The 24,658-nt window shown below is 52.2% G+C and overlaps 2 protein-coding genes across 5 annotated transcripts in view; both read left to right on the top strand.

Annotated features, from left to right (window-relative positions):
• SDK1 (sidekick cell adhesion molecule 1) overlaps positions 1–12,058 on the top strand; it is an 829,158-nt gene extending 817,100 nt beyond the window's left edge. For all 4 annotated transcript variants that reach the window (XM_082362848.1, XM_082362846.1, XM_082362847.1 and 1 more), the window contains one exon: positions 8,422–12,058. In XM_082362848.1, the coding sequence (XP_082218974.1) occupies positions 8,422–8,667 (246 nt within the window). In that variant the 3' untranslated portion in view covers positions 8,668–12,058. The remainder of the gene's footprint in view (positions 1–8,421) is intronic.
• Positions 12,059–19,974: 7,916 nt separating this feature from the next.
• The window catches only part of LOC309614466 (uncharacterized protein), a 180,846-nt gene continuing 176,162 nt past the window's right edge, over positions 19,975–24,658 (top strand). Inside the window, exon 1 of the mRNA XM_082362859.1 lies at positions 19,975–23,861. The gene's annotated coding sequence lies outside the window, so the exon portion shown is untranslated. The remainder of the gene's footprint in view (positions 23,862–24,658) is intronic.

The raw sequence follows: 24,658 nt of genomic DNA, 5'->3' as shown, positions 1-24,658 counted from the left end.
CCTTCTATAAGTCTCATATCTCTATTTCTCTATTTTTCCTTCGCTGTCGTCTTCTCTGTTGAGTGGATATTTTCTAGTGTACCATTTTAACTCCCTTGTTTTGCTTTTGCTATATATTTTTTCAGTTATTTTTTATAGTGATTGCCCTAGTATCAGTATTTGCTTCAGATTTATCCTAAATCTCTATATTTCTGTATAGATCTATTCCCTCCTCCCCTCTTTGTGCTATTATTATACATATTACGTCCATATATGTGGCAAACCCAAGAATGCATTTTTATAGGTATTGTTTGATAGAATTTTGTGTCTTTTAAAGAAGTTGAGAGAAGAAAGGCGAGCAAGTATCTATTTAGAGTTTATCATTTTAACCTTTTTATTTACTATTTCTGGTTCTCTTCATTTCTTTCTGCCTCTTTGCACAGCTATTGTTAAGTATGTTACATTTCTATATATTATAGGCCCAACGATACAATTATATACATATTATTTTATGAAATTGCTATTTAAATCAGATAAGAGAAGAAAGGAGAACAAATAGGTAATTATACTATTTTTATAATTCCCTATGTAATTACCTTTGTTGGTACTTTTTGTTTTTTCATGTGGATTTGAATTACTCTCTGGTGTCACTTGCTTTCAACCTGACAATCTTCCTTTAGTATTTCCTGTGAGGCAGGTCAGCTAGCAATGAATTTTTCTGTTTTTGTTTATCTCAGAATGTCTTTATTTCACCTTCATTTTGAAAATAGTTTGTTGAATATAAGATTCTTGGTTGACAGTTTTCTTTCAACATTTTGAATGTGTGACCCCATTGTCTTCTGTCCTCCATTTTTTCTGATTAGAAGTCAGCTGTTAATATTATTTGAGTTCTGTTGTACTGGGTGAGTCATTTTTCTCTTGCTGACTTCAAGAGTTTCTTTTTGTCTTTGTCTTTCAGGATTTTAACTATGATGTGTCTGGGTGTGAATCTTGTTCCATTTATCTTACTTGTGGTTTATTGAGCTTGTCAGGGCTGTAGACTTTTTTTTACCAAATTTGGGATGTTTTAAGTCATTATTACTTCCAGTATTTTATCTGCTTCCTTCTTTCTCTTCTCATCCTGGTACTCTCACTATGCTTATGTTGGTACACTCGGTGCGTTCTCACATTTGTTGGGTGCTGTGTTTTTTTTTCCTTTCTCATTCTTTTTTCTCTTTGTTTTTCAGATTGCATAATCTCTGTCATTTCTATCTTCAAGTGCACTGAGTCTTTCCTCTGTCAGTTCAAATCTACCATTGAGTCCCCCTAGTGAATTTTTTATTTTAGTTATGGTATTTTTCAACTCCAGAACTTCTCATTAGGTTCTTTTTAAATCATTGCTGTCTCTTTATTGACATTCTCTACTTGGTGTGGTAGTGTCAGCATACTTTAATTCTTTACACATGGTCTCCTTCAGTTCTTTGAACATATTATAATAGCTACTTTCAAAGTCTTTGTCTGCCAATATTTGGGGCTCCCCAGAGGCTGCCTGCTTTTTTTCCTCTGTATGGGTCACACTTTCCTGTTTTTTGGAAACAGCTCATTTTCGATAATATGTTGTATCAATTTAGAATACTGATATTCAACCCCCGCTGGTTGTTGTCATTGTGGTTTGCTTATCTGCTTATTTGTTTAGTGACTTGCCTGGACTAGTTCAGGGAAGTCTGTTTCTTCAGCAATGTATACCCTCCAATGTCACCCCTCAGAGGGGCAGCCTTGGGCACACGTGCAGTTTCCCTGACAACCAGGGATGACCGGTCTTAGCCAGGGTCCCCTTGTCTCTTGTTCTTGCCTCCCCATTAAGATTCCGGATTGTCTACCACCACGGGTATCACACCCAGCTGTTAACTTCCACTACCTGCTAGCTCTATTATTTTTGACAATGCTCCAGGGTATAAATTACTCCATAGGTTGATCCAATTACAGTCCAGCCCTTTTGCAGTGGCAGGATGTTGTTAACCTTTGAATTTTTCTCTAACCCCCAAGAGGGCTCTCCTTAGCTGTCTCTTTGCCTGGTTCTCGCTGCTAAACTTCCGGCCGGTTTATTATTACTTCACTTGTTGCTATCATGGAGCTGCCAGCTTCCTCTCAATTTCTCACCCCTGAGGTCGCCATGGTTTCCAACAATGCCCTTAGGCCTGCTCTGGTCCAAATACAGCCATTCCCCTCGGGCAGAGCAGGGGAGCTCTCTCTTCTTAAGGACTGACTCTGCCCCTATCAGGACCTCTGTGTCACAGCACCAAAGCTGGAGTGGGGACAACATCTTCTCCATAGTGATGCACCTGCTGAACCAGTGGGGCGCTGGGTGGAGACGGTAGCCCCTGGTCTTCTGGGCAGGGTGGAACTTCTTCCGTACTAGCCAGCTGGGGTGGGGGCAATCAAGGCTCAGTATTCTCGACCTGCTGTGCCTGGTGCATATCATCCAGCCTCCCAGCAAAGACTGGGTGAGGAAAGGAAGCCCAGTTCTCTTGGCCATACCTGCCTGGAATAGAGTTCTGTCCTGTGGAGCTGGGGGTGGGCAGTTGGATGAGAGATGCCGGCAGCTTCCTGCTCCAGGTCAAACCAAATTGCTGGACTAGGAGCTGGGTCTTCTTGGCCACATGTGCTCAGAGTGGAGCTTCTGTCACCCTGGGCTGAGGGGCAGGGGGAGCAGGTCATAGGTCAAGTGGCTCAGACTCTTGCTATTCTTAGTGATTTTAGATTTTCTGGAATAAGTCTTCCCCCCTTTGCTGTATGCCCTTGGCACCAATTCCAGGGACTCTAAACGTTTATAAGATAATTTTCCCCAGTTAAATCATTGTTTCACTAGGGAGAGGACCTGCTGGCTCCTCCAGCCATTCTGGAAGGATCTATTGATGATTGGCCGACTGGGGCGGGGTCTCCTGACCTCCCGTCCTGCCCACCCGCTCCTCCAGAGCCAGAAACCCTATGAGGTCTTGGCCGGAAGAGCTCTTTTGCAAAGCTAATATCTCACTAAAAAAAAAATAGTGATGCCATCCTTTTCTCCCAATTTTCAGAAATATTGCTCAAGTGAAAATTCTAAGAATCCATTCACAGGTGCACAACAACCTGCCTGATGAGAGTTGCTCTGAATTAGGCCATCAGCGTCACATGACACGTGCTGTGGCTCTTTATGTCCCTCTGTTTAGAAATAAGAGGCTTTGTCTCTGTTTTATCGCACAGATGCTTATGAATTACATCAGGGCTACTGTTCAAATCTCATCTTAAAAATTGTTTTCAAAATCCAAAGAAACAGTTTTCAAGATCTCTCCTGCTCCAACCAACTTAGACCAACCCCCTCATGCTTAACTAATTCCCTAATAACATTTGAGCCTTTCGTCTTGCCAATATAGTACCAAAAGCGCTGAGATTATCTCTATTAGCTGCTTGCCAGGTGTCCATGCACCTGTAGAAACTCTCACAGTCCGTCTGCCAGCACATCCAATCACAGGCTGGCCTTCTACGGTTTCCTGGGAAACCAACACACGTCGCTATTTCATATCACACAGGAAACTTAAAAAAAAAGACCCTGCAGTGTTTCCTTTTTGTCAACAATTCTAAATCACTAAAATACATCCTCATTAAAAAATAATGTCATCTAAACAATAAGCAGGGCAGGCAGCAGAAGGACGAATGGCATTTTAATTCGGTGCTTTCTTGTGAAGGCAAAGGCAAGACCTGAGCAGGAGCCAGGAGGCCCTTGCCCTCACACTCACCCTCGTGTGTCATGAGACCTGCGTACACTCTCACTCTCCCTAAATGAACAGCAAGAAGCTAAAGGAGCAGCTCTTAGTCTCTCCTCTCCTTTCTGCATGATGGTTTTGTTCTCTCACAGTGGCTTTTGGGACCACTTGGCTGGCCCTGCAGCCCTGCCACTCAAGGCTGACAGCCGCCCAGCTTGGTCCCCACATGAAGCACTCTGCTCTTCCAGATGCAGTGGGAAAATCCCAGGGAAGGTTCTGACTGGCTCAGCTTAAGCCACATGCCCACCCATTAGCCAATCACTGCTTTCTGAGGGTCAAACCCTTCAGCCCATGTCACAGGGAAAGGTGGGACAAGGGTCACTTCCTTCAAAGGGTCACAGTTCAGACACAAACACTGGGACATCACTGTGAGCTGGACAGCCAACCCCGACTGTCTCCTGCCAGGCCCTCTTCTTAGTGCCCACATTTGTCACAGGCCTAGAGGACACTGAGATGTGTGGTTGAGAAAGTGCATAAGGACACATAGCTATTAAGAGGTCTCCAGTGAAACTACGTTTTGTTAATCACGTGAACACACACATGAGTGTGGGACACGTGATGTGTTCATTCTCGAAGCAGTGCTGGACATACTCTGAGAAGTGCTGGCTCCTGCGAGAACTCAGAGCCCCCTTCCAGGCTGCCCCTCGGTCCCATCTGGTGACTGCGAACCCGGCTTCCCCGCAGCCTGAACAGCTGCAGGAGGGGGGACAAGGGTAGAAAGAGGCGAGAGAAGTGCCCCGGGCCACCCCCTGGGTGTGGGACGTGTTTATAAAACGAGTGACTGCCGCATATGATGGCCTCTCCATCACCGGAGAGACCTGGTGTGAGACCCGCCCATTGAAGTGTCGCTAATCTTTTATACAGCTGGGGTTGAAGGCGGCCCCGAAGGGTTACTGGGAAGCCTCTGTCTCTGCCACCTGGGCTGCGATGCCAGAGCTGGGTCTGCCCCCACTCTGTCCCCAGCCAGTACGACCCTGAGATGGTCACTCGCTTCTGTGGGCCTCCATTCTCTCCAACACAAAATGAGATGGAATCCAATCACGACTTCTCACATTCGTCCTCACGTGGTTGGGACGGTGGGTGGGGAGGACCCCGAACACTGAAGGGTGAAATCTTGAATCCTAACGTTCAGTCTTCAGATCATCATAAACCCTGACCCCGTCTATGAAACCAGGAACCATATTGCTGTCGTCCAATCCTGAACGTTCCGTGAATTTCTCATGAGGAAAGAGGGCTTCAGTGTCTTCCTTCCCCTGAGCTTCAGGAAATTTAGAACCAAAATCAGTGTCTGAAGAAGTGACAGACCCAACTCAGGGACTGATAACAGATTCCTCGGCTTCCCTCCATGACCTCTGTCCTCCTTTCTCTGAGTTTACACGGAGCTTGGCCTCGTAAGCCCCTCAAGCCCTCTAGAAAATGGGTGAAGGATAAATCTTAACCACCAGCCGCAGAGGCAGGCGCCTGATCTCTTATCTGAAAAAGATACACTTTCAAGAACTGGGCGTTTCTCAGGTTGGGGCTGAGTCCTGTATCGGGTCACATCCCCAGCAGGGCCGGGGGGCACTCTCGTGGAACCCACTTGTGTTTCTGCAGCAACCCCCGAGGATGTCCACACCAGCTGGCCTCCCAGCAGTTCAGCTCGGGGTCCGCGGCACCTTAGCTCAACGCAGGTCAGGCTCTGCCTCCAAACGAGTTGCAAAAACAGCTTTTGGTTTTCAGAGCATCATGGGCTTGGGACTGACGACTAGGGGGTGGTGAGCCCCTTCAGCTGCCGTGGAGGAGGGGCTTGGAGCCGGGAGCCGCCGAGGCCTGGGTGGCTGGGCTCAGGGGAGGCTCCCGCGCCGCCCGGGGCCTACACAGCCCTCTTTCATCCATAAACCAGGAATCCGAACTCCCACCTCCCAGGGTCACGGTGCAGCGACAGAGGTGGCACGAGGCTACTCTGTCGTGAGCAGTGTCCACAGGAAAGAAGCCTGGGCTGCCTCTCGGCATCGCTGTCCGATGATGGAGAAGCTGTCCTCCGCCTCTGGGATGCGTTGGGAGGGCACGTTTGTCAGCCCCCGTTTCCAGGAGCTCTGCCTCAGCCATGCACAATGGCACAACATGAACGGTTTACATTTAACGTCCTGAGGATTCTCAGATCTGTGACTCACCGTCGTTACTTTATGTAAATATTCCATTTAGAGCAAGGGTTTCAGCCTGTGTCCAAAAAATCCCAGAAGTCTCTGGCTCCACCGTATGTACACGAGGGGTGTCTGCACAGCCAAGAGGCCGTCCCTCTCACAGCACGAAATGCTGCTCCCCGGGTGCGGGACAGCGTGAGCTCTCGGGTCCGAGCTGCCTTCGGGGGCGGCCGTCACCCCCAGACCGCCAGGTGAAGGCCGAAGGCGACTGTCCCCTCCTCCCCTGCCCCCACCCCAGCCTGGCCGCTGCTCAGAATCTTCCCAGAGCCTCCAGGGAATACACGTTCCCAGGCCCCATCCCGGACCCACTGAGTCAGGAGAGCAGAGCGGGAGCCGCCGCCCAGGAAGCTGTGCTCTTCCAAGAACTCTCCGGAGATTCTGAGCCAGCATTCGCGGGACACTCAGTCCTTTATACCACCCAGGCCTCCGCCACCCTCCGGGGAGAGGGGGAAGGGCAGGTGTGGCTGGCCCCTTGCCGGCTCGGCCCTGGCGCCCAGCGAGGAGGCGCCGCGCCCGTGGGCGGCTGGAGTGTGACGGACCAGCCAGTCACCCGCCCACGGCCCACGGTGACCTTCACCTGGCAGGGTGCCCCGCAAGGGGAGGGGCTTTACTCGGCCACGATTCCTGTGCCCTCCCTGAACTTGAAAGGCCGGAAGCCACCGTGCCTGCAGACCCATTTTCGGCACATGGAAGGTGGCCTCTGTGAGGTCCGGGGTAGCGGGCGCAGGGAGGACCCCCTGTGCTTTCAGGGTCTGGGGAGCGTCTTGGGTGCGGGTCCTCACAGCAGAGCCCGGCCAGCCTGGGTGCCATCCCCACCCACCAGGGAGCAGGAAGCTCCTAGCATTCGGGGAGGGGCCCCGGGACCACCTGGCAGGTCTGGGACAGGGGAACCGGGAGTCCCCCCGCTCTGGGAAAGCACTCCGGCCTCCACTATCCGGATCTGCAGACCCTCCAGCACTGAAATCCTGCCGCCAAGACCGCACAACACACGGCATGGAGTTTTACTTCAAGAAAATGAACGTAGAAACTGTGCAGGCTAAGTGCTCTTACTAGAAACTGCTGCTTTGTTTTGTAGAAAGAAAGGGGGGAAAGAGCCTCAGAGGGACTGATCTTGAACCATCAATGGGCGGCCCACTTCCTCCACCAGCTGCTCTGGCGCCGCATGGTGAGGGGTCAGGTCCCTCAGTGCCTGGAGAGGGAGGGGCCCGTAGCACTTTAGACACCACCACGACACCGCGCTCATTTAGGGTGTCCTTTCTTGGCAACCTCCCCTCAGAGATCGGCATGGATGTGACATTCCCTGGGAATGTGTGTCCCATGAAGGACAAGCCTCCTCCTCACCCCTCTCACGCTCAGGATCGGATCCCATTGGTCTGTGGGAGCCTGCGTCATAGTCTTGGGCAGGCTACGGCACCTAGGCCTTCCACACCCCCGTGCTCTTCTGTGTTCTGCACTGCGAGGATACACACCATCCCCTTGAGGCTGTGTAGACCTCTCCTGGGTGGGAGATGGGGTGTAGACCTCTCCTGGGTGGGAGTGCTGTGTAGACCTCTCCTGGGTGGGAGATGGGGTGTAGACCTCTCCTGGGTGGGAGATGGAGTGTAGACCTCTCCCGGGTGGGAGTGCTGCGTAGACCTCTCCTGGGTGGGAGATGAAGTGTAGACCTCTCCTGGGTGGGAGTGCTGTGTAGACCTCTCCTGGGTGGGAGATGAAGTGTAGACCTCTCCCGGGTGGGAGTGCTGTGTAGGCCTCTCCTGGGTGGGAGATGGGGTGTAGACCTCTCCCGGGTGGGAGTGCTGTGTAGGCCTCTCCTGGGTGGGAGATGGGGTATAGACCTCTCCTGGGTGGGAGTGCTGTGTAGACCTCTCCTTGGGTGGGAGTGCTGTGTAGACCTCTCCGGGGTGGGAGTGCTGTGTAGACCTCTCCTGGGTGGGAGATGGAGTGTAGACCTCTCCGGGGTGGGAGTGCTGTGTAGACCTCTCCTGGGTGGGAGATGGAGTGTAGACCTCTCCGGGGTGGGAGTGCTGTGTAGACCTCTCCTGGGTGGGAGATGGAGTGTAGACCTCTCCTGGGTGGGAGTGCAGTGTAGACCCTCCTGACACTGGCCCAGGCACAGTGATGGGCTGGGGAGCAGAGACTCAAGGGCAGTGAGACAGCACGGTGCCCGGCTTGGTGCAGCTCAGCCCGGTCTCCTGGGGGGAGGTCTGGGGGGTCCTTACGTGCTTGTGTGGAGTGTAGGAGGTCTGGGGCGGGGCAAGCGGGAGGAAACAGTTGACCTGCACCATCCCACCGTGGGCGGCCAGTGCTGGTCCCCTTCCTGGCCCTTCCTGTTCCCCTCTCAGCCCTGCTGCCCACGGCCGCCCTCCCGCATAGCTCCCCCCATCCGTGGCCGCCCCCCGTGTCCACGGCCCCCCTGAGCTCCCCCCCGCCCCCCGGCCGCCTGGCTGACGCCTCGCTGTCCATCCGTCTGTCCGCAGGGCACCGAGTCCGAGTCCGAGGACGCGCTCCCCCAGCACTCCTTCGTCAACCACTACCTGAGCGACCCCACCTACTACAACTCGTGGAAGCGGCGCGCGGGCGCGGCCCCGCACAGGTACGAGGCGGTGGCGGGGGCCGAGGCCGGGCCGGCCCCGCGCGCGGTGGTCACCACGCAGAGCGCCGTGTTCGCGCCCGCCGCCCACGGCGCCCGGACTCCGCTCACCGGCTTCTCGTCCTTCGTGTGAGCGGCGCCGACCCCGCGGCGACCCTTGTTAAGACAATCAGCTCCGGGAACTGGGCTCCAGCTTGGGTTTAAGAGGATCTGACGCCTGATGATTGATTTTACCCACTTGTGAATGCGAGATTTCAATTAGGAAAGTTTTTTTTTACTGGCTTTTTGTAACATCGCTGCAGGAAGCGGGTTTCTTTGTTTTCCTTTTCTTTTTACGAGAAGGTGTGTTTCACTGGTGCAAGGGCTTGTCACCCCGACCTGGGAAGACCTGAGCCCTCGGTCCCGGGCTTCTCCATCCTGCGTCGACTAGGAAGGCTGGCGGGGAGGGAGACGGGGGTCCAGGGAGGCCGTGCCTCTTGCAGGCCGCGCCCTTCTCTTCTCTAACCCCTGCCCGAGAACCAGCGGCCCGCGCGGGGCTCCATCCCACCGTCTCCGTCTCCGGGGTGCGAAGAGCATGTGTGTGACCCAGGCTCAGGGCCTGCGGACCCAAGGGCGTCCATCTCTGAAATGTCCTCACTCGGCAGTTTGTAGGCGAGGAATCGGCTTTAAGGTTCCTGGCCGCGGGGCCACAGATTCCAAGGTTCCTTTCGGCGTCCTTCCAGGGGTGAAATATTCGGGGCTCCCCCTTCCTTCCTTTCGACCTCGCAGCGCAGGAGCAGGAAGCACCGCTGCCGGGAGCCACCCCCGTGGCCCTCGGCGAGCTCGCTCCTTCCCTGACCGCACAGCACATGGCCAGCCCGCCAGCCCGAGCGAACGAGGCAGCGGCTGCAGAATCGCTCGCTGTGTAAGAGGTGTGCATTGTTAACCAGAGTATTTTTTAAATCTTTTTATCTTTTTTTAAAATATGTCACATGAAATGAATGAGTCTCAGCTGTCTCCAGGTGCCTTTTTATTAATTGTTTAGCTTTGTACGTGGGAAAGACGAAGAGCGACAGTGTCTCCAAGTATAGCAAAACGGCTCTGAGAAGACGGGGTCCCCAGCCCCTCCCCCCGTCCCCGTGCCTGCCAGGCCCCGCCATGCGTGTGGCCCGCGGCTTTCCTTGGAGCGCACGCGACCTGGGGCCTCCGGGTTCCCGCCGCTGCCGTGACTGTGGTGTGGCTCTCCCTTCCCCTGACCCCAGGCCAGCTCTTAGCCTTAATGGGTTTTCTGGAAACCGTTTTTTACTTTGTTACTGTTTTGTTTTCATTTTTTAGCTAAATGGTAATAGCATGAACTATTTTGAAACTCCAAACCGTAGCTCTGCCTCTAGCCCATCACATCATTTTTTGCAAAAGGTGTGTGAGGTACAGGTGGTCAAGCCGTGGTCCCAGGGCCAGATGTGCCGGGAGTGCTGCTGCTGTCAGCGGGGTGTGCCCCGCCTCCCCCTGGGGGAGGGGCACTGCAGAAGGACCCCGCCGTCTGCCCGGTCAACCGGAGCCTGTCCACACCCCCCAGGGCACAGGACCGGCCTGCAGGTCCCCAAGGGCGGAAGGGCTGGGCCACCCACGCCACGGGGAGCCGGTCTCGTGGCCACCCGTGGGTCACGTGGTCTGTGGGGTCCCTTCTTCCCACGCCTCCTCCGGGCAGAGGGCTGTCTTAACCCTCTGATTTCAGAGTTGCTGGGTGCGGTCTCCCCAGGAGACCAAGGAGAGTTTTGTGTTGCTGAAAAAAGGCCTCTTCTGTTTGAGAGTTTTGTGTTGGGTAAAAAAAAAAACCCTTTCAGTTTCTCTAAAAGTAGAGGTAGGAGGTGTGGAAAGGTTCCTTTCTCTCTCCTCCTCCTCCTTCCTTCTCTCTTTCCTTCTTTCCTTCCTTCCTTCCTCCCTCCCTCCGTTCCTTCCTTCCTTCCTTCCTTTTCTGTGTAGAGGGGAAACGTTCTAAACCAAAAATCCTAGACGCTCTGCCCAAAGCCTCTCCTGCGTGAGAATCGCTCCCTGGTCAGGACCCGCCCAGGGCACGGGACCAGCCACCTCTGTCCTCTCGGCCCCAGACGGGGAAGTGGACAGAAAACCCCAAGGCTGCCCCTCGAGTTTCTCGGAAGACAAGCGATCGACAGAGAACGTGGACAAACACTGGCTTCCGCGCTCTGCTCTCTGAGCCGCACGTCCGCTGCTTTATATGTGCGAAAGTGCTGAGACGTCCTAGCGTGGGGACGGCTTGGTTTGAGGCGTGTTTCTGGCTTTTGGGCTTTTGTGACAACATGACGCCTTTTTCCCCAGGCTCGTTATACTTCCTGTGTTCTCTCTGCTTTGAGCGAACTTCTTTGGGACGGAACAGGCGGTCCGAGGCGGCGATGGGCGTTGGCGTCCGCGCTCCGCCCGGTGGCACCGGCGCTGTGAGCCGTGGGAGCTACTGGACCAGAGGAAGAGCGGGGGGTCTCTGGTTAGGTTTCAGCCTCCAGGTAGTGTGGGCGTTGAGAAGCGTCGATTCCTAACCTCTCGTCTTTAGGGAGGAAAAAAGAAAATCACAGGATAGGAAAATGGATACTGGATTTTAATCTCGGTTCTGAAAAAAAGGACGAGCACCGTTTCTCTCACCGAGGCAAGGAGGAGTGTTCCATCCTGCCGCCTTCTGAGCCATGATGCCCGTCAGGTGTCTTGCGCTCAGCTGTCGCTGAGTCCCCCATCGAAGGCCCCGTGATGGGCAGGCGAGCCGCCCCTTCCGCGTGAGGACCCACAGCGAAGCAGCCGCTGGGCCGCGCTCTCTGTCTGAGCGGCAGGGATGGGTTTGCGCGGGGCTCCCGTCCCCACTGGGGACTCCGGGCACAGGTTTCCAGCCGAGTGAGCGGCAGGGCGGGGCTGTGGGCAGTCCCTGTGGTTAGCGGGCCGTGGAGCACATCTCCTTGATCTACTGCACCTCCTCCCTCTGAATAAATCGGTCCAAACCAAGGCCTCCCCTTCCCGGCCATGCTTTTAAGGAGCACTCGGTAAATGTCGTCGCGGAAGAGACGTGATGTGGGGCAGCTTTGTGGGAGACCGCAGAGGGTGGCGCGCGCTCCGTAAGCCCCTTGTGACGCTGTGCCTGCCCTGGGCCGCGACGGGACTGAAGCATGGTGTTTGCGTAATGTTGCTAATGGTTTGTAGCATGGTTTTCGGTTTTTACGAATTCCTGGCACACTGTAGCTCTTCCCCCAGTGAGCAGTCAGGTCCACGTATCCAGATGCGGCTCTTTGATTCAGCATCCCTGTAGCTCCGAAAGGTGGGAGCAGGTGGAAATCCAGGAACTGAGCTGGTCTGCTGTGCGTGCCTCATTTCCTGTCAGCCTCGCCTGCTGGTTTATCAGGGGCTTAGGTCAGTCCTGGAGTCTTCCCGGCAATTTTCTGGAATTGTGCAGAAAACTAGATCTCCTTTAAGAAAAAAAGAAAAAAAATGTAGGAAGACAGAGAGGTGCTATGGGTACGATTTTTAATAAAAGCATCATTTTGTTCCTTATGCGCCTGTGATTTTCTTCAGCAAGTGTTGATGAAGTGACTCATGAATTCTAGGGCTGTAGGATCGAACACTGAAATGTCAGCCCAGTGCTGTGCTGGCCCCTCCTGGAAATGCAGGTGTGGACGCACAGCGGAGGTGAGCTCAGAGGGGTTCAGTTTTAGATCTCCCGGGGAGAGGCACGCCCGGGGAGCAGCCCGGCCGGGTGGCCAGGGGCCTGAGGCGAGTAGCCTGGGGCCCGCACACCCCGGAGTGGCCAGCAGCCATCCTCAGTACCAGCCCCCCACCACCTGGAGTACCCCACAAAGACTCCACAGGTGCCTGGAGGGGAGACTGCTCATTGCCAAACTTAGCCTTGACTGGGGGGAGACTGCCCGCTCCGATGGACCCTCCCCTCCCCTCTCCACAAGGGCCCAGCAGGTTCCGGGAGCTTGAGGCCCTTCCCGCCCCTTCCAGCTGGGCCCGTGTGCCCTGGGGCCAAGTTGCCGTGGGTGCCAGGGTCCACCAGGAGGGGCTCGGCTTTGCCCTCAGCCTCAGGTCCTCCCAGCCTCAGAGCGTAGCTCTCCACGTGGTGCTTAAAAATCCCAGTGCCCGGCCACACCCAGGCCCAGGAAGACAGAACCTCTGGGGGTTGGGCCCAGGCATCCAATTTTCGGGGGAAAAGCTGCCCGAGTGATTCCAGGTGCCACAAAGGAGGACATGCGCTGCGAGGACAGGGCCCGGGGGCTGGGTCGAAGGAAGGAGAAGGGGGCCTGTGCTTCCGACTTGGCCCTTTTGCTCCGGAAGCAAATACTGACAAGCCAGAGGTGAGAGCATTTCATTTTCTCTCTTTTCCCCACATTGTCTGCCTACATTCCGCCCCCATAAATATGCACTTAAGGTCGGCCCACGTTCCAGTGTTTTGGACACCGCAGCTGCCATGTGAAGGGTACCATTTCCGGGTGGCGCTGTGTGCTCTGCTTTCGTCCATCCGCAGGGTCCACCATGCCCTGTGGGTCTGTCAGGGTCCCGTTTTGCAGGCGAGGAAACATGCCCAAGGTGAAGCCATTTGCCCCAGGTGGACACAGGGCAGAGACAGGGTCCAGACCAAGCAGTCAGGGGCTGCAGAGCAGGTAGAACCACTGCACGGCCCGCCTTCCCGGAGGCCACCTGCCTTCCCCAAGCTTTCCTCCCGTCGGGGACAGCTGGCCTCGGGAAGGCAGGGGCCCTGCGCACAGCGCAGGGTCCAGCGTGGCGACCACACCTGCACAGAAAGGCACCTGGAGCTCAGGATTTATTCTCCCCGGCATGGTTCTCTCCTTTGTTAGTAAAGAGAAAATGCAGGAGTTCACTTGCACAATCTGGCCTGTTCTAGGCAAAGCCTGGCCGTTGTTACTGTTACTGTTGTTATTACTGAAAAGTTAATGTAAAAACTTTAGACATGCAACCAGTGGTCACAGAGAACAGAAAGCTCCGTTACCTTGTTGGGTGACGGTTAGATGGACCCCCCCATTCGGAAAAATGACTCGGGAGGAGCCCTCACTGCACCCAGCTGGCTGGGGAGCAGTGGCGCCCCAGCTGTGGTCTCCAGAGCTCAGTGTGACCTCTCCACTCCCTGCAGGAGGCAAGGGGGCCGTCACCTTGGCGGCTACACCTTCCTGGGAGAAGCACATTGTTCCCGGGCTTTGAGTCCCACGGAGCCCAGCCCAGACTGTGGAAGGCGGGCGTCACGGGCTGGTGGGCCCTGCGTCTCCGCGAGGTCGGGTTTCTTCCGGAAGGAACTGGGGGTCTGGGTCCTCTCCTCCACAGAGAGCCCAGTCCGTGAGCAGGTGAAGACCCGGGCATTGCCCTCAGCAGGGCACCTCTGAGACGAGCTGGGCCCCCAGGGCAAGCTCGGGGGTGAGGGGGCCCTAGGACGTGTCTCTCCTGCCCCACGCACCCTCGCTGCCCCTGGGGCGTTGCCTGTCCCCCGAGTGATACTGTTGGGGCAGGACGACCTCCCAGGAGACAGGTGAGCCAAGCGGGGCTGAGGGGGCAGGTGCCCCTCCTGGGAATGAGGCCCCCAAGCGGGGGGAGAAGCAGAGGCGCCTCCGAGGTTCCTCCCGGCTGCAAGAGCAGCCCTGCTTCCTGCCAATTCCGGGGCTCCCAGCAGCCTCTCAGTAAGTTCCCCTGTTTAGCTTAGCTGGAGACCACGTCCCTACTGGCAGCTGGAGGGGTCCTGGTCCCCAGGCCGAGCTCTGGGCGCCTGTAAGGCCACCCTGGGGGCTCTGGCGGCAACGCCTGGGGGCCCTCAGCCCCAGGGGAGCAGTCACATCCTCGGCTGCCTGGGCTCAGGAGCAAATCAGAACGGCCTGGTTTCCAGCTGGGACAAAGGGACGGTCCACGTTATAGACAGGATGCACCAAGCGGGCAAGGGCTAGTGCACACCTAGCTGTGGGTGTTGCCTTAGGTGTGTTTTCCACAAAACCAGGCATTTCTGGGGGGGAAGAAAACACTCTGTGAAAATCAAGAACTATATTTTATCTTGTTTTTTTTTGATTGATTGATGTTATTTTTTTTTTACATTCCTTTTTTTTAATATTGTTTTCCATTATGGTGTATCAAAGGATATCGAATATAGTTCTCTGTGCTATATAGTAGGACCTTGTCAGTTATCCATCCTATATATAAAAGCTTCCATCTGCTAACCCCAACCTCCCAATCCATCCCTCCCCTAACCCCCTCCCCCTTGGCAACCATAAGTCTGTTCTCTATGTCCGTGATTCTGTTTCTGTTTCATAGATAGGTTCATTTGTGTCGTATTTTAGATTCCACATATAAGTGATATTATATGGTATTTGTCTTTCTCTGACTTACTTCACTTAGTATGGTAATCTCTCATTGCATCCATGTTGCTGCGAATGGCATTATTTCATTCTTTTTTATGGCTGAGTAGTATTCCATTGTATATATGTACCACATCTTCTTTATCCGTTCCTCTGTTGATGGACATTTAGGTTGCTTCCATGTCTTGGCTATTGTGAATAGGGCTGCTGTGAACATAGAGGTGCATGTCTCTTTTGAATTAGAGTTTTGTCTGGATGTATGGCCAGGAGTGGGATTGCTGGGTCCTATGGTAGCTCTGTTTTTAGTTTTCATGAACTATTTTTAAATGGCCCAGCCCGAAGTGTCCTCTAAGTCAGCATCACTGTGCCCACCCCCCCAGAACATCAGGTAAATGGTAACAGGGACCAGTTGCCCCCTGTGTACATGTGCCCCCTCCTCCACCACAGCCGAACCCTTCTCCCCCGACAGAGGCAGTGATTCTCTCTGCCTCCACCAGTGATGATCTCCCAGAGCACCTGCCTGTGGGCACCGGAGACCCCCCAGCACCAAGAACAGGCAGAGCGACGAGGGGCTCTGAGGTTGGTGAGGAGGCCTCCCCGGACGTCCCGGGAGAAAACTGAAGTTTGACATGGTTGTTGCCAATTTCTGTGACATTGGCACGTGAATTTTAGCATTTGGTTTTGTCATGAAGTGAAACCATTTTCAGATACTTTATTCGGGAGCCGCAGAAGCTTTTGCAAACCTTCTGATCAACCGGCCTGTTTTCCGAACACGATCGGTTCACCAGACGCCTCTTTTAAAATGATTTGAACATGTCCATGGCTTTGCTTGTACAAGGACCTGAGGGTTTGCCAAAATCTCTTTCCCTTTAATAGCTGGAGTCAATTAACAGCCAGCATGGGCGAAAATTCCAAGCTGTTAATTTTGGGCTCTGCGGTCTTAAAAATGTCCTGCTTCTCCTCAGATAAGACAATATTCTACAGTCATTAAGCAAATAGCGACATTATGGGGTTGAATCTAATCCAGACTCAAATATTTTAATTTAAAAATGCATATTTCCAAGGCATCCTGAAAATGTTTCTGTGGGGTTCTCCAACCAGCAAACAGCATAATTGGCCTGCTGACTTGGGGGTCCAGACAGCCCCATGGGGCCCCCAAAGGGAGCCCAAGAAGAAACCTGATGGAGCCCCAGAGTCTGTGGGGGACAGTCCTGTGCCCCTCTTGGTCTTCAGGAACATTTTTTCGAGAACGTCGAGGGCAGGAAGATTGGGGACTTGCAGCTCCAGAGATGAGGGGTGACAGAAACCCAGCAAGCCCTCCAGGGGCGTCTGTGATGGAGAAAGGGGGCCACACAGCCTCCTGGGGACCCCAGCGAGGGGGACCTCGTCTGCATCTCAGGGAGCCCCCCTTTCGTCATCCGCCTCGGTGGCGCCCACTCACCCAAGCAGGAAATGAATCCTGCTACGTCCACACATTGGAGCCTATGCAGCTGTTTCAACAAGATGAAATTACACACACAGGTGCAAAGCAATCTCCAAGTTATACCATGCTGTGCAAAAATAAGTATGCTCCCACTTGAGTGTGTGTGTTTGCACACGTGCAGACGTGCACATACGCCGGTGCAGAATGTGGAAAGACTGTCTCTGGAAAGATGGACAGGCACTTGGTAACAGTTACCTCTAGAGACGGGACGAAAACGGGGGGGGGACCAGGGTGGAGCGGGGCTAACCTTGGCACCCTCTGTATTTTTCACCAGGTACATGTATTATCTTTTCATGTAAAAAAAGAGAAAACTGGAGCAGTGCTGGAGCTCTGAGTTGACTGGGCCCCTCCCCATCCCCGCTCCCCAGAGCCCATCCTCTCTTTCGGTGTCCAGGGCACCGGACGTCAACAGGCATTGAGAACAACGGGCCACTTCCTAGCTGTGTGCTCTTGGGAAACTCACTAATCCTCTCTGGTTTTTTGTTTTTGCTTTTGTTTTTTTCCTAATATAACTAGGTTATTTTGAGGCTTAAGTGAAGAATGGGTGGGAAGATGGTTTGCGGACTCCAGAGATATGTTAGTGTCAGTTTATTCCTGTGGTCACCACCGCCACCATCTCAGGGCACCTTGAGTGAGAAATGGAGGCCAACCCCAGGGCGTGCGAGCCGTCCCGGCCTGGCCGCCCAGTGTTCACAGGGGGCCGAAGCAGAAGACAGGCCCAGGCTCCCCACCTCAACCACGCCATTCCTGCTCGTAGGTTTTAGAGAAAAGTAGCCCCATTCAAAACAGAATTCACTACACCGGTTTCAGCCAGTTCACACTGAAACTGAACCGTGGTCAATGTTTCATTTCGGGGCAACTTACAGTCTTTTGGCTGAGAAATTGTGCCTTGGGTCAGTCCCATCTTCCATTCAGAATCCTGTCTGTACTGGGAAGTGTCATACATTTTTAAAAATTATTTTTGAAGTTCTGGAAATACATACTTATCTAACTCGTGAGTTGAAAACTAACTCGTGAGTTGAGAACTTAAGGGGCTAAGCCCCTGTCTCTTCTTTTGCCCCATCACTTCCTCCTTGTCCTGGCTTCCTGAGTAGCCTTTCAATTCTGATTGTCTTTCATCATGTCAAGGACAATCAGCACTGAATTTGGTGTCTGAATTTTCTGTTGCCTTCGAGTGAATCAGAATCCAGCTCGTACTAACACTGGAATCACAATGAGACTACGGAGAGTCCGGGTGGCTGTCAGCAGAGATGACCGGAAAGCAGGAAGATGAATGTCGGGCGGGAGGAAGCCCATGTTCGATGAGGTCACGGTCATTGCAGCTCCCGATGCCCGTGTCTGCTCTCGGAAAGGCGGCTGTTTTGCCAGATCTACCACCCGCCAGTGTGTCTGCCCTCTTTGACGTGCTGCTTCCATCCAGCCGACGGGAAGAGAGACTGAGCGCCGTGCCAGGGCTTAGGAAAGAGACAGCTGAGCAGGAGGTAGCTAAACAGAGGACAGTGGCACGGCAGGCGGTGTGGGATAGTCTGTGTCCCTGAGAGGCACGGGCTTTGCATGGCTGTCTTCCCAGTTTACGGATCTCCTGGAGCTAAAATCCCACATCAGATGCTATCAGAACCCCCCAGGCTTGCACCAGATGATTATGAGGGTAGACTGTGAGCATGTAGATGATCTGTTTACATTTCTCTAAATCAAAATGCACCTGCATGTTAAGCTCTGTTTTCCGCAGCCATATACTCTCACCTTCCAGCAGAGCTTCTGGAAGCTCTACTCACCAGTCTGTCCAGGGGTCCAAAGAGGTACCATGAGGGGATTTCGCAAGATAGTTTCAATATTTCAATATGCCCGACAAAAAGTCATCTATTTTCCCTAACTTCGGCTGTACAGTCTCTCTGCTTTCCACTGAAATAACATCGGCGTGAAATTACAGCCCCGAGTTGGGGCCGCTGCCTTGGGGCCTGCAGAGGCCACTGCAGAGGATTCACACCCAGGACCCATCCTTACTGGCTGCGTGACCTGGGGTCAGTTCTCCCATCTGTAAAACACTTATAATACTCAAGAAATGGTAGCTATTGTTATTGTACCTGATTCTTAAAATATTAATGAAAGGAAAGCTAAGTATTTCTTAGTAATCATTCATTCATTCAAGAGATCAGTGCTGAGCCCTTTACCATGGTCCATGTACTTGGGATCCATCGGTGAACAAACAAGACCAACCCGCCCCCCTCTTGGAATTGACTTTGAAGTAAGGGGAGCCAAGAATAAGCAGTAGATGTAATTAAAAGTGAAGCGTGTAGGCTGCTCGGTGGTGATAAGCAGAAGTAGAAGTAGGGCGGGAGAGGGGAGATGGGGGGCAGGCGGGGGCAGCTGTAAGGTGGTGAGCGTAGGCCTCAGTGAAAGAGTGCTTTCCCACCAACAATTTGAAGGAGCTAAGCCTGCTGTTATTTGAGGAAAGGTAAATGAATCCGCTATATAGATACAGTCTTCCAAAATACAGAGGTCAGGAGTCGGGAAAAGATAAATATGGCTCTTTAGAGAAAACCTTTGAAAATTCAGGGCATAGTTCATTGTGCTATTTGGTTCGTACAACAAACCCTCCCTGAGAATTTGAGAGACAGGGGTTTCTTCCGGGAAGAATGGAACACAGGCTGGACCACTGCCCAGTGGGGTCAGGGTGGTCCCAGGAGTGTGCAGTCAGCAGCCACGGGCCACATGCTGCCCACTGCCACTTAATGTTTTTCTAAGGGCTTTACTGAGACATCATTCACGTGGGTTTAAAGTGTGGAAGTCAGCGATTCTGACTTGTGCCTTTACAGAGCCACAGCTATCACCTTACTCAAATTTTAGAATGTTTGCCTCATCCCCAAAGGAAATCTCATGCCATTAGCAGTCAGCCGTCATTTTCCCCGAGCCTGCCCCGCTCCCAGCCTGGGCCACCACAGATCTATTTTCTGTCTCCACAGATTTGCCTATTCTGGACATTTCATGTAAGTGAAATCATACCCTGCATGGAATTTTGTGGCCAGTTTCTTTTGCTGAGCAAAATGTCTTCAGGATCCCATGCTATAGCGTGTATTAGTGCTTCATTCCCTTTCTTTGGCCAAATAACATTCCACTCTATGTATATCCACATTTTGTTTCTCCACTCAGCAGTTAAGAGGCAATTGGATTGTTTCGGGTTTTGTCCATTATGAATAATGCTGCTGTGACCATTTGTTTGCAAGGTTTTGTGTGGACATAGGTTTTCACTTCTTTTGAGTATATACCCAGAGGTAGAATTGCTGGGTGATATGGTACCTCTACATTTAACATTTTGAGGAACTGCCAGACTGTTTTCCAATGTGGCTGCACCATTTTACCTTCCCGTCACCAAAATATGAGTGTTCCAATTTCTCCACATCCTTGTCAACACTTATGATTGTATGTCTTTTTTATTCTGGCCATCTTAATGGGTATAACGTGGTATCCTGTGGTTTTAACTTGCATTTCTCTAAAGACTGATGGTTGAACACCTTTTCATGTGCTTATTAGACACTCATACATCTTCTTTTGAGAAATGGTTATTGAAATACTTTGCCCAACTCTAAATTCAGCAATTTCTCCTTTTATCACTGAGGTTTAAGGGTTCTCCTTTTATCACTGAGTTTTAAGGGTTGTTTTCTGGATACAAGTCCCTTATTAGATATAGGATTTATAAATATTTTCTCCCAGTCTGAGGTTGTATTTTCACTTTCTTGATGGTGTCCTTTGAAGCACAAAAATTTTTAGTTTTGATAAAGTCCAATTACCTATCTTCCCTTTATCATTTGTGGTTTCGGTGTCTTATATAAGAACTCGTTGCCCAGGGACTTCCCTGGTGGCGCAGGGGTTAAGAACCCGCCTGCCAATGCAAGGCACACGGGTTCGAGCCCTGGTCCGGGAATATCCCACATGCCGCGGAGCAACTAAGCCCGTGCGCCACAACTACTGAGCCCACACACCACAACTACTGAGCCCGCACGCCACAAGTACTGAAGCCCATGCGCCTAGAGGCCCTGCTCCGCAACAAAAGAAGCCACCGCAATGAGAAGCCCATGCACCGCAACGAAGAGTAGCCCCTGCTACCGCAACTAGAGAAAGCCCGCGCACAGCAACGAAGACCTGATGCAGCCAAAAATAAATAAATAAATGAATTTAAAATTTTTTTAAAAACTCGTTGCCCAGCCCCAGATCACAAAGTTTCTGAGAAAGAGTGAACAAGAAGAGCAAGTTTAGGTGTCTTCAAGACATTATATAGCTGCAGTAATCAAGATGGCATGCTACCCTGGTGGTCCAGTGGTCAGGACTCTGCACTCTCACTGCCGAGGACCCGGGTTCAATCCCTGGTAGGGGAACTAAGATCCTGCAAGCTACACAGGCGTGGCCAAAAAAAAAAAAAAAAAAAAAGGCGGTGTGCTATTGGCAGAGGTTTAGATACATAGTAGATTCATGGCACCAAATAACCCGTAAATAGCTCCACATTAGTGTGGCCAACTGATTTTTCACAAAGTGCAAAAGCAATTCAATGGAGAAAGGAAATTCTTTTCAAGAAACGGTGCTGGAGCAATTAGACATCCACATGGCAAAGTGAACTTCAACCTCCCTCATCCCCACTCTCGCCTTCCTTCCCTCCCTGGGGGTGTCCCCTTGGCATTAGCATGGGTCTTAAAAAGTTACACATACACTTACAGTGTAATTTAGCTCTTACACTTGAGGTATTTACCCCAGAGAAATGAAAGGTGGTGTCTATACAAAGACATATATAAATGTTAATCATGGCTTTATTTGCAATTGCCAAAGTAGGAAACAACCTGAATGTCCATCGCAGGTGAATTGATAAAGCAAATTATGGTCCATTCATACAGTGGAAGACTACACAGCAACAACAAAAACAACAAAATGGACTGCTGATACAGGTGACCTCACAAACGAATCTCAAAAGCACCGTGCTAAATGAAGAAGCCAGACAAAGCAAGGAACATACCATATGATTTCATTTTATATAAAATTCTAGGAAATGCAAGCGAGTGACAGAGGCAGGTCCTTGGTTGTGGAGGGCAGGTATGAGACACTTCGTGGCGGGCAGAAGGGAGTGATCAGAGAAAAGTTTTGGGGGCAACAGATAGGCTCCTTATTTTGATTGTGGTGATGGTTTCATGTGTATGTGTATATATCTCTCACATTGTCCTCTTTAAATACATGCAGTTTATTGTCTGTCAATTATACCTCAATAAAGCTGCTAAATATTGAAAAAAAGAAAATATATTTATGGATTATATGTGTCATGGTAAAAAGTGGGGGAAGGAGATATGTTTTAGGGAGAATTGATGCTAGATCAGAGTTCAGGGTGACATCCACCTACCCCCCTGCTCCCACCCAGGCTGCCCACCACAATTCTGTGGCCCGAGGCATGGCCCTGAGGTCACTGTCAAATTGTAAATTGGGTAGAGGTTTGAACTTCACAGTGGCAGCTGCAAAGGACGGCGCCACAGTGGAACTTTATTCTCTGTAACTGAATGGAACCCTCAGCACCATTCCTCCTAATGACGGGGTGGGTGGCCACCCCCGTGTGAGCTCTGCCTGTTACGGGCCACTTCCACAGCTCTCGGGTCCTTGGTGCATCTCTCTCCCCTGTTTTCCGGGAGCCAGTCCCATGTGGCCAGACCCCTGATCCCTCTTCAAACCTCCCCACCTCTGAGAGCCACTCTCCCTACGGACATTCTGCCCACCCAGCTCTTGTGTCACGATTGGCAGCCGCTGTGAAAACGGGAGAAGATGCAAGGTGAGGAGGGCGCATTTACGTGTAAGAACATCACTCTTACCGCACAGACCCGCGCTGATGCCCAGGGGACACCCCCAGGGAGGGAAGGAAGGTGAGAGTGGGAACGAGGGAGGTGGGTACCACGCTGCCCACGAGATGCTGTACGTGGTCCTGTTAGCAGGGAACCAGCGACAGCGGGTCTGTGCAAAGCCTGGTCTTCAGGGCCCTGTGACCTGCGGGCCGGCAGGAGGCGCGTGGTCCTCACGGGACTCGGGGGTGTCCCTGGGGTGGGCTGTTGTCATCGAGCGCTTCCTGGCTCGGGGACAAGCCCAGCATATTGAAACCAGAGCACACATCCCGCCTGTGAGAGGGTGCAAACCCTCCCCGTCTTCTTGTTCGGCAGGGAGATTGTGCAAGAGATGCCTTTTTTCATGGTTTGTTCTTTTGTCGTCCCAGCGTTCACATTTTTAAGTGATGTGGCTGAAGTCCATCTCGCTCCCCAGCCCTAGATCGTGTCAAGAAGTTGGCAACTTCCAGCGCATTGGGGAGTTTTCACTCCTACCATATTCTCAATTCACGGTCCAGGCCTCGGCAGACCCCAGCCCTTCCTTCCGGCTCCCGGCCCCGGGGGAACCACAGCGGTCACGGGGTCCTGATTTTCAGAGCCCGTGACCCACCTCCAGAGAAGTGGACCGACTCGCTCCCTGGGAATGGTTACCCGCCCAGGAGGAAGGAGGACGGCCGAGCCCAGGAGACCTCGAGGGACGCGCCTCTCTTTCAACACACAAGTAATTTCCCAGTTTCTCATCTATGGGGCGGAAAACACAGATGAAGGCGGAACGCCTCTTTCTTCAAAGGACGTCTGAGAGGCAGTTTCAGTTGAAAGATGGGACACATTCTGTCTTTGAAATAGAAAAGATGACCAAACTTTGAATGTGGCTTTAGATGTGCGAGAGACCACCGTTCTCAGGGGACGACACACCTGAGAACATTCACCTGCCTCTGCGTCTCGTGCCTCCCGGGCACCAGCTCGACAGCAGCACGTCTTCACCTCCACATTCATCTTTCTAATGTGACGTCTTAGGGGTTTTTCTCTGTCAGGTGAACGTGGGCTTCGCTGAGGGCTGAGAAAACCCTCCTCGTCGTGGGCAGGCTGATGAGTTTCGACAACTGGCCACACCCCTCCCTACTTTTGGTTTCATGCCCCCTCCCCACGCACCCCCCCGCTAGACAGAACTGGCTTTCCTTCCTCAAATCCCACTCTCTCTCTGCGTCCATATGACACTACCATGTCCACAAGTCCCCCTGATTCCTCACTGCTGAGGAAGAAAGGGGGCAGATGGACGGGGGGGGGGGTGTGTGTGTGTGCCTTGACTCATTTCACTCTTTCACTAGCCCTTAAATGCATTCAGGCTGGAGCTGTGCTCTCCAGTACAGAAGCCACCAGTCACATGTGGCTACTTATATTTAAATTCATTAGAATTTAAAATGTACTTCCTCGGTCACACTAGTCACTGTTCGAGGGTTCAGTATCACATGTGGGAAAAGGCCACCGTATTAGCACAGATGATGGCACATTTCCATCATTGGGGAAATTCTGTTGGATGGAGCACCTTTTTAACAGCCTCTCTCTCCATCATAGGTGTGGGATATGGGCGAATAATTTGTTTAAGAAACTGGGCATTCCTGGACGCAGGCCTCTATCGTTCACTGGGACATTTTTGGAACATTGAAAGGTGAATGTGTTTCAGAGTCATTTTCCCCCGGTGGTTGGGACCCTTTGGCCTGTGCACCTAATTCTAATGGGGAGGTGGGGTTAGGAAGGCAAAGAGGAAAGAAGGCCATAACTGGGACCCGAGGCAGTTACTGGGTCTCCGCAGGGGAAGAAGATTTGACCAGCTGGAGATGGAAACATGATGCCTTTCCAAGCCCTTGGCCCAGGTGGATTCACACCCTGGAATTCCAGGATTTGTCTTTGCTAATTTTCTGAAAGCAATGTCTGTCCTCTGTGCTCTGGGGAGACAGCATTTTGTTTCCATCCAAAGCTGTCTCAGCACCAAGAACGCAGAGGCACAGCCAGGAGCGTGGAGATTGTTTCTAAGATAAATCCATCCACTGCAGCTCAGTTCCACTTCTTGGACTAGTTTGCAAATGCAGATGCCAACTGGTGCTAATTTTTCAGGTTGAAAAGTGAAATATCCCAGGAATATTCTGGATACAGTAAAGACTAAAGATTTCAACACGACTGGAGACATGATGCCTGATAAAGCACTGGGGAGGTGAGTGGAGGTAAGATCATGGAAGAAACCCTATCAGGCTGTGCCCTTAAAATTTGTGAGCTGGCAACTTCCTTTCCCTCCCTCTAGACCCGAGACAGGAATTAACCATCAGCTAATAGGCTTAAAGCCCTTTTTCATATTCATTGTTCATGTCATACTCAGATGGCTTTGAAAAATACGGTTTGGCTTGTTGCGATCATGCCAGCATCTAAGATGTGGAAAATTTGCCTGTGAATTGGCGATCATTTTTGGAA

The sequence above is a fragment of the Balaenoptera borealis genome (genome assembly GCF_965194805.1).
Source record: "Balaenoptera borealis genome assembly, chromosome: 16".
NCBI classification, from domain to species: domain Eukaryota; kingdom Metazoa; phylum Chordata; class Mammalia; order Artiodactyla; family Balaenopteridae; genus Balaenoptera; species Balaenoptera borealis.
Note: the sequence above shows the minus strand (reverse complement) of the source record. Positions and strands in the feature narration are given on the sequence as shown.